At 33.3% G+C, this 12,792-nt stretch overlaps 3 protein-coding genes across 6 annotated transcripts; 2 read left to right on the forward strand and 1 right to left on the reverse strand.

The window, feature by feature from the left end:
- The first annotated feature begins 330 nt into the window (after positions 1-330).
- LOC105647592 (phosphoglycerate mutase-like protein AT74) lies at positions 331-2,967 on the forward strand. The gene is made up of 2 exons (XM_012233734.4): positions 331-932; positions 2,291-2,967. Exons 1-2 carry the CDS (start codon positions 419-421, stop codon positions 2,713-2,715), a joined length of 939 nt encoding a protein of 312 aa, XP_012089124.1. The 5' UTR covers positions 331-418; the 3' UTR covers positions 2,716-2,967.
- Positions 2,968-4,044: 1,077 nt separating this feature from the next.
- On the forward strand, positions 4,045-6,809 carry LOC105647590 (uncharacterized). Of its 3 annotated transcripts, none has more exons than XM_012233731.4 (4): positions 4,046-4,534; positions 4,704-4,907; positions 5,890-5,913; positions 6,347-6,809. In XM_012233731.4, the coding sequence occupies exons 2-4, from the start codon at positions 4,715-4,717 to the stop codon at positions 6,664-6,666; spliced, it is 537 nt and encodes a 178-aa protein (XP_012089121.1). In that variant the 5' UTR covers positions 4,046-4,534; positions 4,704-4,714; the 3' UTR covers positions 6,667-6,809. The 3 variants fall into 3 exon arrangements, with proteins under 3 accessions (XP_012089123.1, XP_012089121.1, XP_089573998.1); XM_089717872.1 differs by having other exon boundaries at positions 4,046-4,507; XM_012233733.4 differs by lacking the exon at positions 5,890-5,913 and having other exon boundaries at positions 4,045-4,907.
- GSH2 (glutathione synthetase 2) lies at positions 6,293-12,408 on the reverse strand. 2 transcript variants are annotated; one of them, XR_016319561.1, is made up of 15 exons: positions 11,898-12,408; positions 11,447-11,616; positions 10,782-10,857; positions 10,506-10,636; positions 10,065-10,187; positions 9,849-9,933; positions 9,528-9,604; positions 9,357-9,426; positions 8,844-8,965; positions 8,582-8,721; positions 7,887-8,079; positions 7,341-7,488; positions 7,207-7,249; positions 6,600-6,961; positions 6,293-6,500 (listed from the first exon to the last, which is right to left on the reverse strand). XR_016319561.1 is itself a non-coding variant. In XM_089717870.1 (13 exons), exons 1-12 carry the CDS (start codon positions 12,279-12,281, stop codon positions 7,365-7,367), a joined length of 1,695 nt encoding a protein of 564 aa, XP_089573996.1. In that variant the 5' UTR covers positions 12,282-12,408; the 3' UTR covers positions 7,030-7,249; positions 7,341-7,364. The 2 variants fall into 2 exon arrangements, 1 of the variants encoding a protein (XP_089573996.1); XM_089717870.1 differs by lacking the exons at positions 6,293-6,500; positions 6,600-6,961 and having other exon boundaries at positions 7,030-7,249.
- Positions 12,409-12,792: the final 384 nt, after the last annotated feature.

The following is a 12,792-nucleotide window of genomic DNA, read 5'->3' on the forward strand; positions in this document are numbered from 1 at the left end:
ATTTTTTATTGATTCACAAATTTAAATTTTTTTTTAATTTTGATTTTGTCGTTTATTTCTTCTTTCATGTATACATATTTTATACTCGAGTCAGGATAATATTGAGTAAAGTTTTATTTCTTATATTCCTTTTTTATATTTTAAGAGGTTCAATTCTAACTCCATCTTTAATTATATTAGTTAATTAATTTATTTTTTAAAAATATTAGTTTATTAAATATAATAATTTATTTTAAAAAATTACCATATAATTAAAAAGCACTATTATGGATTAAAAAACAAAAAGAAAAGAAAAGGACTGCAAGACTCCATTATATAAACTGATTGTCAAGAACCTGAGCCAAGTAACCTTTTCTAACGGACACAGACTTTGAATCTTGATTTCTGAGAACAAGAAACTGATAGACAATAGAAAATCATGCATTCAGATCAAGAAACGATTCACCACCACTGTTACAACGACAACGAAAACAAGACCAACTGGCGCCGCTCCTTCAAGTTGCTACCAAAGCGGATAATCTTAGTCCGCCACGGCGAATCTGAAGGCAACATAGACACCGATGCCTACGCCACTACACCAGATAACAAAATCCCATTAACCCCATTGGGCCTTGAGCAGGCTCGCACCGCCGGGGACCACCTCTACAATCTAATATCCGATAACGGCAACTCTAAGAGCAACTGGCGGGTTTATTTCTATGTCTCGCCTTACCTGCGGACCCGTTCCACTCTCAGGGAGATCGGGCGCCCATTTCAAAGAGAGAGGATTATTGGGGTTAGAGAAGAGTGTAGAATTAGAGAGCAAGATTTTGGAAATTTTCAGGTGAAGGAGAGAATGCAGGTGATTAAAGAGACTAGAGAGAGATTTGGAAGGTTCTTTTATCGGTTTCCTGAAGGAGAATCTGCTGCTGATGTTTACGATCGCGTTTCAAGTATCTCCCTTTCTTTTTTCTTGTTCTTGATATTATTATATTACTAAATATTAATAGGAGAAGAACTGGCTTAAAGAAAGAAAAATGGAGTCTTTTAAAACTAAATATGTGATGTCAATAGATATAATGCATAAACTATTTTACATTTTGCTTATATGGTTTATTTCCGTTGTGTAGTGAATCATTAGATAATTGGTTGGTGTTTTTGACTTGCTTTTATTATTAATCTATTCTTCTATAACAGGAAAAGCATGCTCCGACAATCCTTTGATTGTTTCTGTAATTAGGTTTTGTGATCTTATGTTTTTATTTTTGGTATTGTATTCTGCTCTTCTATACCATGCACAATTTAGTCTCTGAGTTTCACTTAACTGTTTATGTTCTTAATCTGTTACCTCTAACATTGGAAAGCAACTTAATGCAGTATAGTGATTGTAACAAGCTGATTTTTTCTATTTCTTTCAAAATGCTAAATCAACTAGCATTGTTAGTAAGACCTACTTTGGGCTGGTTCATAAAAGAAAGGTTTCATTTTCACCATTTGCACACAAAATTTTGTGGAGTATGCTATTGAATTTGTTCGCATACTTTGTTTCCAAGGCCTAACGCTTTGAACCTTATATTGCTTATTTCCATTTGCTTTCTTTTCAAATCTAAAAAATACACCAGATGCGTAAAAAATGCGCCAGACATTATCTGAAATTATTTAGATTTGAGATAGGCTATCACCAGATTGGATTAGTTGGATGGCATTTGAATCCAGCTTTATGAACCGTGGGTTGGCAGTTGGATAACAGATTTAATGATAACTGTAGATCATCACCAATTGTCTAATAATCAACAAATATAAGTTTTACAATTTTTTGAATGTTTTTCAGTTGCTATTTCAGAATTCAAATATCTTATAAAAGTATTTATTTACTTATTTCTGTTTTTGCAATTCCCATGTGATTTTCTGATTCTCAATTCGGATATGCTTGCGGTTTAGTTTAAATGTATATTGGAATCTAACTGAGAAATGCTTCTAAATCAATCTCTTTGTTATTGGGACTAAAACCTTTGTTTTCAAAAGTGAATAAAGCAGAACTAGCAGACTGTGATTTGGATCTGACATCCTGGTTTTGTTTACTTTATTGGGATTGTTCGATGAAATTTATTGTTCTGCCTTGAAATACTGAAGGGGTGCATTTGATATACATGTAATTGAATTGCATTATTTATGCTCTTATGTCTATAGTCGACATGGCTCAAAGCTGATCCAAAAAGAATGGGGGGAATTTTTCCTACAATTTTCATACATGGGGGAAAGTTGTATATAATAGACTAAATCATCCAAGTTAAATGCTTTTATCTGGCAGGTTTTTTTGAATCTCTTTGGAGGGACATAGATATGCACAGGCTTCATCATGCTCCTACTGATGAACTAAATCTTATAATTGTAACACATGGGTTAACCTGTCGTGTATTCCTCATGAAGTGGTTCAAGTGGACGGTTGAGCAATTTGAGCAACTAAATAATCCTGATAACTGTGAGTGTCGAGTGATGGAGCAAGGACATGGTGGAGAATACAGCCTGGCAGTCCATCACACAGATGAAGAAATGGAAGAATGGGGACTGTCTCCTGAAATGATTGCAGATCAAAAGTGGAGAATCCGCGCGCAGAGAGGTGATTGGAATGACAACTGTCCCTGGTACTTGGACTCATTTTTCAATCATCTGAAAACTGATTTGAATAAAGAAAATGATGATAAAGCAGATGATTCTTCGAGTATATGCGAGTAGGCTACCCAGAAATTGGGTTAGAAATTCTTTTGATTCAATCTCTACCAATTCTTTTTGATTCAATTAGGTAAGACTTCAGGTCTAATTTGTTCAAACAGAGGCTATACACCTAGATTATACAGCTTTTAGGATTGTAACACTTGTTAGGAAAAATTTACTTCTGAATTCATGATTGACTGCTTTCTGCAGAGTGTAAATGCAAATACCTATAATTTTGAAAGCATTTATCAGATTCTGTTTTCTGTTTTATGAGTGAACAATGTGAATTTGTGCATCTTATGACAGTTCTTATTTCTTTACTTCCTTGTGTATATATCTCTGTCTATTCTGGTAGTTCTTTTGTTTTTGTTGTTATAATTATTATTTTGTTTTTTTCAGAATTTGGTTGGGTATTTTCTTTTTCTTTTTTTTTTTTCAGTGCATTCTTAATCGGCCTAGTTTATTTGTTTTCAAATTTTGTAACTTGTTCTAATTGCACCCTAATTTTCCTTTTAACTTATGAACAATTTTGGGATCAATGTATTTATTGTTTTTTTATGTCTTGAATTCCAATTCTTGTTATTCTGTTTTCCAATTTTTTTATTTTTCTCTTCTTGAATTTTATCTTTTAAAAATGTGGATTTTTGTTTTTGAAAACAAAGGTATTGTCTTAATTTGATCCTAAACTTAAATTGTATTTAATTAAATACAATTAAAATAATTAGGGACCCAATTTGAATTGAGATGTTCTTTTTCAAACTTGTTTTAGGGTTTCAAATAATACCAAAACTGCAAATTAAGATAGTACAATAAAAAATGATATCATTATAATAAACCGCAAAATTTAAGATAAACAAGTATCATAAACCTTGTTAATCCGTTGCAGAGCAAAGCTTGAAAGAGCATCATAAGATGGTGGAAAAAAATTACTATTTAGTCCTTGAAATTTAACCAAATTAATAAAATTAACCAAAAAAATTATTATAATGTGTTTCAAGTTTGATAAAAGTTAGAGGAACTAAAATTCAGAGACTCAACTTCATTAAACGTAATCAACAACTAAGCATGAGAAATAAAAGAAATAAACATAAAACGAATTTTTTTTTTTTATAACTATATAACAAGGTTGAGATTAAATTACTACAAAAATAAATACGATTTAAATAGTTAATCGTGCCTTAAACGGGCTTTCACAAAGAAATAATTAATAAAAAAATTCCCAATCAATTTCAAAATAATAATTAAAAAAATTTTGACTATTCATTGCATATATATATGAACAGAAAATTCAATTATTGATCAACAAAAATCGATAAACGGTCATATACTATTTTTATTTATTGTTTAAACAACAGTTACATAGCAGACTGGACTGTGAGAGAGAGGAGAGAGAAGGCATGGCATTTGCTTAGACGGTAATAGATAACTACCGGTATCTACCCCTCCATTGGCTCAGTTCAATTCTCAAACTTTTTTAACCTAAAGAAACAAAGCAACAAACAGAATCATCAAAGCAAGCTTTACACTTTAAATGCTTCATGAACTGAAAATTTTCTTCTCTATACTTTTTCTTTCACCTAGCAACAACACATCCACATTTAAGTCTTAAAAATTTCTTTTGAACTTTCTAGGGATCTGGGTCTTCTTTACTTTCTCAAAAAATTCATAGCAGACATTTCTTTTGCACACAAATTCCGCTGAAAAGAGATTCCAATTCCAAACTTAGTTAAAGTGTTGCAGATGTGACTGTAATGGTACAGATCTTGAAATGGGTGCATTCTAAAATACTTCAATGATGAGGTTAACACTTGAAGTACGTGACAGTGTCTCAGATCTTTAAGTGAGCATACAATATCCTTTCACAAAAAAAAAAAAAAAAAAAAAAAGTTGGTTTTGTTTCTTTTGAACTGGGCATTTGATCTAATTTTGTTCTGGTTGAGTGAGAATTCAATTCTTGAAAAATTGAAAGCGGAGTTTGGTTTTGAGTTTTCTTTCTTTTTTGAGCTTAGAATCTAGATCGATGGCTTATCCACCAGAGCATTATGGGTTGTGTAGTAATGGCGCTTTGAAGATCGTTTTGGCATTGGTGGCTACATTCTTGATTGGGTACGTTGTGAGACCCCAATTGCACTCAAGAGAGAGTTCAAGTGCTCAAGCTTCATGTCCTTGTGACTGTGATTGCTCTGAAGAATTTGCCCTGTTTTTGCCATTAGGTCAGATTTTTTCTATATTTATAGCTGTTTTCATTCCTTCAATTACGTGCTCAATTTAATTAGACTTAGAAATCTGATATCATTATTTATACTTGGGAATAGAGTCATAAATGGATTTTGTGCCGATGATTGTTCTTGTGAGGTGGAATGCAGAAACTTTTTAGATTCTAAGGTCAATACATGTCTAGAAATATGAAAAATCACTGATCTTCTCCTTTTCACCATCAATTCTATAATTATTTACTGGATTACACTGTCAATCTTGGCTTCTGTCAAGTTCATGTACAAACGAGCAAGTTCAAACTATTATCATGGTGGATTTTCCTGTTATTCTCATGAAACATCACCATTATAGATTTAAACCATTTTTCTGATGGAGTCCCGTGCAATGACCTAGGAAAATCATGGCCTGTTTAGAGTCCAATTTGAGGAACCATTTGCATGGTAATAAATGGTGGGTCGAAGGAAGCAATTTTAGTAGCTTGAAGTTCATTCCATAGCATAAAGTGTTGGGTGTGAGACTTCTATCTTTCAATGCATTTGATAATAATAATTAACTTCTTGATAGAATAAAAGGATATATTTTTATGCCATTGCTGGAATAACTACTATGGGAAAAATAATTTTTAATAGCTATGGTCTGAAATGATAATGACGACGAAAATAGTGCTACCTTTGATCAAAGATTGCTGGATTCAAATGCATGTCAAGACATTCATCTATGACACATAAACATCTTAGGACATGTTTAGACGTCTGCTTATACAATATGAACTTTTTTGCAACATTAATTAACACATACAAGTTGATGCATCTTTACTAATTTTTTTTTTCTCTCTATCTTCCTTATATATATATATATATATATATATATATATATATTGAGCATTCTGCTTGTTACAATATCTCATTGTTACTGTTTTTTTCCCTTCTTCAAAGGCATTGCTTCTTTCCTTAATTTTGTTCTCTCTATATTCCGCAGGATTTATCAACAGCTCATATGCAGGTCGGTTTCATGTGCATTCTGCCAGATTTAACATATTCATTTAAGTCTTTTATATTCTTGTTGCCTGTCCATGTCAATCGGTTGAAGTGGATCCATAATTAGGTAGAACTTAATATATATCTTCCATAATATCAACAACAAATTTTTCTGTCTTTTGAATTGTTGTTGGAGTTAAAATTGCAGTGGTTATTTTGTTTCTTTCATATCACGCCTTTTCATGAAAGCGAGGAATGATAAAATACAATAACTAAAAGTTAAAAAAAGGGGAAAAAAGATTGACCGGAATGAATATTCATATTGTTGAATATGCCTTCTTCTTGGCCCCTATGGCATCTCAGTAATCGAAAGCTGACCTTATTATTGTCTAAGAGAGAGAAAATTATAGATTGATTCTTTTATTTCATTGTCAAATTGTTTTCTACTATATTTCCAGACTGTAGTAACGATGATCCCGATATACATGAAGAAATGGAGAAGGATATTGTAGCTTTACTGTCAGAGGAAATTGCTTTGCAGAGAAGAGTGGCTAATGATTCACTGGAGCACACCAGGGCATTAGTAATGGATGCCAGGAAAGCCTCTTTACACTATCAAAAAGAAGCAGAAAAATGTAATGCACAAACAGAAACTTGTGAAGAAGCAAGGGAGAGAGCTGAAGCAGGACTAGTTGAGGAGTATAAACTTACAGCAGAGTGGGAGAAACGAGCTCGAGAACTCGGATGGGAAGAAGATAGTACAAGAGTATATACATGAGGATGGATATCAAGTATGGATACTTCTATAACTTCAATTTTTGTCTTTCAATCGCAAAATAGCTTGTACTGTAGTAATAGTGATTGCAAGGCTGTTGTCAATACTTTTTTCAATGTAAATGAAATGGTTCTGTATTTCTTGAATTGCTGGTTAAAGTATCCCTTTTCATATTCTGGATTGAAACTGAATACCAAGTGGTCTTCATTTTTCCAAAAACCTTCAGATTTTTGCATCAGGACATTCACAATTCAACTCTGCATCTTGAGGAACCAATACAACTTCTATTGCTAAAAATCTGTTATAGGTTCAATATAAGAAACAGGAAATATGACTATTAATTAGATAATATGCAATACCTCGATCTAGTTGGAATTTCATACTCCCCGAGTCCCAAGCCGACTTCCAAATTTTATTTCCATTATTTAAAGTGTATATATATATATATATATATATATATGAAACCCAGCAATGCTGGCAATTGATTACAATTGCATTGGATTGCTGTTAGAACAATAGAAAATTAGAAACAAAAGGGAATACCTCCATGTCAACCTGACCTTTTGAGAAGTATTAAGGTAAAAACCTGCTATATATCAAAACATCTGTAAGGTCTGGTGTTCAATAATTGTAATGTATATGAGTCAATCATGAAATGCTTGAGGCTGTAAACCCACTTGAAGAAAATTAAAGCTGCTCCATTAGTTCAAGTATACACTATCCAGTACTGCAAACCCAGCTGCAACTCCACCTTCATTCGATGATGCTACCTTTGTCCGCACCAAGTATCCACTCTTGTCATTTATAATCACTTTGTCCTTGTTCCTGTCCATTGCAGTTTGTATTGTCATTAAAGGTTAAAATTAACCATTTTCAAGTTCCGAGATGTTATTATAGTATTCTTTAACATGTATATAAACTATAAGATAATAAATGAAAAACTAGTGAATTTAGGGCCACATAAAATAAAAATTTCTACGGAAAAATATGTGAAAAATAAAATTTTAGGAGTGTGAAGGGTCCTATTAAGGAAAACAGGAAGTATATAAATAAGAAACGAAATGTTGAGAAGTTTAGAAGGCCAAATTACAAAAATTGTTCAATTATCCACATTGGTCATACTTGTAAACAATTTCTTTCCCAAAAACCAGCTTCTAATGACTGAAACATTTCAGTAGATGTATGTCTTAAATTTAACATCTTTCGGAGCATGCATTATGTACCTCAAGTAAGCACTGTATATTCCAAGTTCCGATATTGCATGATCTTTATGACAAATGCCATTACGCACTAAAAGTGCAGGGGAAACAGCTGGAAATATACGTTGCATGAGGATGTAAGCTGCGTCTTCTTCACTCCCTTCTCTCTGCAACCTTAGAAGGTTTTCCTTCACATCATCACCATAGATATTGTTCCCTGAAAACAGATGATGATTACTACTTAGAAAACGGAGATGACTGCTCATTAGAAAACACCAACACAACAAACAATAACAATCATCGTAAGGAGAACATCAAAGTAGTTTAATTGATGGAATGTAAAATTCATGGATTTCATAATTCATGTAATTTAAATTCCATACCATGGATTGGGAAATATATAGAATTTCACATTCCAATGTTTGGTTGAAAACAAAATCCAAAGATTTAAAAGATATTTTTGAAATAAAATTAAATGGTTTAAATTCCATCATTAATAAAAAAATTGATGGAATTGAGAAATTCCTCTTCTGAGGTGGGATCTCTCTTTCTTTGAAAATGGTGGAATTGAGGCTATGACTGAATTTATCAATTCCATGAATTGTGACATTTTTTCTCAATCAAACATAAGAATCTAGCAATCCATAAAATATTTTAAATTCCAACACTCAAATTTCATCGATCCAAACGACTTTCAAAGTGAATTCCAGAAATAGTACCTCCGCCTTCTCGTTGGGGCTTCATCACAAATAACTCAGGTCTTTCAATGGCTCTTTTGATAATATCTGATTCATCCAAACTCCACAAACCAGCAAAGCATTTCCGCAGCTTGGCAGTGTCCTCCTTGTTATCAAGAAATCTGTGAGAAACTACTTGTTTTAGACCATTTCAATTCTTTATTTTGACTTGCTCCAAAAAAAAAAAAAAGCCGCAGAAAATTTTGGACCACATAAGAAGTGCTATTCATGAAAAATGTTCTACCTCTCAAGCACATTAGGTTTCGCAAGTTCTTGTTGAATCTTCTTGGTGCCTGCCAAATGATAAGATATTGATGGACACTTGATAGCTAATGACTGCTCCACAAGTAGCCTAGCTCTCCATTCCTACATATAAAACAAGAATGAGCAATAGAACACCATAAATTGAGATCATAGGAGCATTATAAGCACAAAGATCAACAATGACAATATTTTAAAGAATATATCTTGAGCAATAAAATGAAGTCAGGGAGTAAAAAGTAGCAGGCAGAGTCTCTCAAATGACAGATACCTCAAGGATAGCATCTAAGCCATTTATTTTTGTTTGATTACACATTTTTCCCAAGGTCAAAGCTTATGTCCCTCCACCTACTGCCTGTGACGTACCACCCCTACTCCCTTCCCCCAAAAAAAGAAAAAAAAAATTCTAGCGCTCAAACTTGAAATCATCTTTTGGAAATGGAAGAAATAAGACTACAAGTCATAGGAAAATGAATGAATAGCAAAAAACACTTACTGCCTCTGAAGGAAAATCGGTAGGTGCATATCCAGCCCTAAAATAGGCTACTGCAATAGCTTGATGATCTCTGCAAATGTGTAGCTTTCATATTCCAAACAAGAATATAAAAAGGTAAAACTGCAAATCTAGAGAGGAGATACTAAATTTCCAAGGCAGGAAGTCACATACACAAGGAGTGTTCCATCTGGTAGAAGTTCCCCTTCTTCATCAATTTCTGCCAATGTTTTCCGAATAGCTGTTACATTATATGTGTTATAAAGCTAAGGAAGAAAATTCCGAGACGATTATAGTAAAAGCCTCCAACTAAAATAAAAATATGAAAATAGATTTATGAAATTCATCAAACCAACTAATTCAGGAATTGGCTAAAATTTCATCAGCCCTTTAACATTATAATGCATCAAAAACCTTTTCTATATGATCATATTGTAATCACATCTCAGGAACAAAAACGGTCCAGCAATGAAAGCCTATATTTACATGAAAAGGATATTTTTCCTTCAATATAGCACAAAGCCAATGTTGGTCATACATGTTGTGCTCCTGAGGCTGAACAACAACCATAACCACAGCCCTGTACAAGAGTTATCAAGAATTATCAACCAACAAGACCACAGTGGCAGCTCCAAAAAATAAAAAAGAGAGAGAGGCCCACAATGAAGCAGCAGCAGAAAAGAAAAGAACTGAAATGTAATCAAACCTAACCTAGGGTTGTTATACTCAGACCAAGCTCTAGCCAGAGCCTCTGCAAACTGATTGGCAGCAGCATTGGTTGGTATTCTTTTGGAATCTAATGCAAGGTGTTCCCCATAATGCTTAAGCAAGCTCCTGCAGAAACGAACAGGTAGAATCATATATTCTTGATTGCACCCTTTTTGTGATCATTGCATCAGAACGTATACAATTTCCACAGCCTTCTAAATAGGTATCATCTATAATGCTGGATCTAACTCTATTTCACTGCTCATGTCTACATGCGAACCATGTAGCCATTCATATTAGTAACAAACCCAGTATTACAATGATGGACCAAATTTAAAAAAACAATTAAATTACCCTTAGTAACTAGGATTGCAAATTCAAAGTTGAGCAACACCTATAACTAAGAAGAAAGCACAATTACAAAGTTAATATAATTTTCTTAACCTGTGAAGCTCACTAATGACACAACTGAGGCCAGGAAATGATGCAGAAATTGTATTTAGCTCTATTTGGAGGAGTGATTTAGTTTCTTCATCAAGCATATAATCAGAGCGATGTAAACCCAAGCGTATATCCTGTAATAGTGTGACGCAACATTAGCATCCTCCTAGCTAAATGATAATCAATTAGCTAACCTTTACAACAGTAAAAATACATAAAAGAACAAAATAAAATATGAAGAAGAAAAATGGGTTCAAGACAACTAATTGACAGAGTTACCTCAAATTTGTTTATTTCTAGCATCTTGGAATGAATATCTAAAAGCCTTGATGTAAAAACATCTACTTTCTTTGTTCTGCAGTTTCAAGAATTGAAGAGATATCAATTCACAAGTATTCACATTTATTGAGTGAATATAGAGAATTAGCACAAAATGACAACCTGATCCAGAAATGAAGCTACACAAAGCACAGCAACCAACCAAATTATAAGAGGAATATTTTAGGCCAGACCATAAAATGGGTAGCAGTTATTTTGGAACTGATTTCCTAAAGCTTAAGGGAGATAAGAAAACGGCAAGGCCAAGAACAGGAAAAGGAGAAGGTGAAGGTACTATCAGTATCAACTAGATCTGTCTAGCATTCTCTATGTACAACTTTTCCAACAAAGGTTAATCCCAGAATTGGCCATCACGGATATTGAAGCAAATGTACAGATTTTTCAAGAATGGTTCCAGCTTTGAACATAAGCATTTGCCAGATTTGACTATTGTGTCACTGATAAAAAACCTAAATAGTTCCAACTTTACAAACAGTAGGCAAATAATCAAAAGCAATAGTATTGAGGTAGTGAAGGAACATAAACAGCCAAAGAAATGCTAAATTACTTGACGAATTAATAAATAATGCAGGTACCGATCCAAATGAAGTAACAGTAAATTGTACCTCGACAATGAGTCTTGAAGAAATTTTCCATCCAAACTCACACGATCGACAAGTTCATTGAATATGGGGGCAACCTCACAAGCTAAATTCCAGTGACTTTCCGGGAATGTTGCAGGCAGCAAGGCAAATGGAGCATGTACCATGCCCACACCAGGTACTGCTCCTGATCTCTACAATGCAAATAATTCCATCATTCCTATCTTATACCACCCATACAATTATAAAATTATGTTGATGCGTAGATTAAGAGAAAGTTGGCGTAAAAAAGGTAAAGTTTTTTGGTTTCAACAATAGAAAGTAAAGCCAAATGAAGACATCCCTCTCTATAATTATCGCTATCATCATCAGTAACAATCGTGAAGAAGGTAGAAAGGAGGATAAAAAGACAAAAGAATAATGGATTTCATTTCAAAACCAATAAGGGAGAAAAAGAATGAATCTTTATGCAGACCTGAACACTTTTGTCACCAACAACAAGGCCATGGAGAGAGCACCAGACAAGAGCATCATAAACTATCTTTTGAACCAATTCTTCATCAATGCTATGAAATTCAATTATGGATTTTGAAGTACTTCCTTCTTGGGTCTCCATGAATCCAACTTTTGCACACCTCAAAGGCACAATCTTTGAAGAAGGACAAGTAGAATTATTTAAGCACGAATTTTGGGATATAAAACTGCAAGTGGGTTTTAGAAGATTGATCTCAATGGTGGGACTGAAGGTGGAGTTTGGGTTTGGTTTTGGTTTTGGTTTTGATTTGCGAGGAAAAAGAGACGAATAATCAGTAGTGATATTAGCGGTAGAGAGGGAGAGAGAAGAGGAGTGGGCACCCATTTTGACTATTCTCTTGGTGGCCTCTATAAAGATTCCATTTGCAGCCTAACAAAGGAGATTGAGTGCATTTTTTTTCTCACTGTGATTTACGCCAAAGTTTGGTTTTGTTGTCACACTGACGCCTTCCTTCGACTGTTTAACTCTGCTTCATTTTATTGGCCAGAAATCAATTGAAATTACTGTTATATCATTTCATTTTCTTTTCCTTGGTATTTACGAGCGTGTTCCGACCGCAACGCGCCGGTTTTTTTTTTTTTTTTTTAATAGGTAATAAAATAAGAAAAGTAAATACATATATATATATATATATATATATATATATATAATATTTTTAAACAAGTGATAGGGTAGAATGGATGATTTGCGAAAGTTACATTGAATAAATAGAATTTTTTTAAAAGTTATAATTAATTGGATATTTGATTATTTTAGATGCTATTTGAATTATAGAGTTTTAAGATAAAATTATAGTAATTTTACAATTAAAAATATTTTAAAAAGTTATTAGATA

The sequence above is a fragment of the Jatropha curcas genome, chromosome 2 (assembly GCF_041381405.1).
Source record: "Jatropha curcas cultivar XTBG-Jc1 chromosome 2, XTBG_Jcur_1.0, whole genome shotgun sequence".
Taxonomy (NCBI): Eukaryota; Viridiplantae; Streptophyta; class Magnoliopsida; order Malpighiales; family Euphorbiaceae; genus Jatropha; species Jatropha curcas.

Excerpts from the sequence above, each read along its gene's own strand:
- LOC105647592 (XM_012233734.4), top strand. The coding sequence starts at position 419 with ATGCATTCAGATCAAGAAACGATTCACCACCACTGTTACAACGACAAC. Across the intron at positions 933-2,290 it reads TGTTTACGATCGCGTTTCAA|GTTTTTTTGAATCTCTTTGG; the intron begins GTATCTCCCTTT and ends TTTATCTGGCAG.
- GSH2 (XM_089717870.1), bottom strand. The coding sequence starts at position 12,281 with ATGGGTGCCCACTCCTCTTCTCTCTCCCTCTCTACCGCTAATATCACT. Across the intron at positions 10,188-10,505 it reads GTCATTAGTGAGCTTCACAG|GAGCTTGCTTAAGCATTATG; the intron begins GTTAAGAAAATT and ends TCGTTTCTGCAG. Across the intron at positions 7,489-7,886 it reads ATATACAGTGCTTACTTGAG|GAACAAGGACAAAGTGATTA; the intron begins GTACATAATGCA and ends TGCAATGGACAG.
- LOC105647590 (XM_012233731.4), top strand. The coding sequence starts at position 4,715 with ATGGCTTATCCACCAGAGCATTATGGGTTGTGTAGTAATGGCGCTTTG. Across the intron at positions 4,908-5,889 it reads TGCCCTGTTTTTGCCATTAG|GATTTATCAACAGCTCATAT; the intron begins GTCAGATTTTTT and ends TATATTCCGCAG. Across the intron at positions 5,914-6,346 it reads TATCAACAGCTCATATGCAG|ACTGTAGTAACGATGATCCC; the intron begins GTCGGTTTCATG and ends CTATATTTCCAG.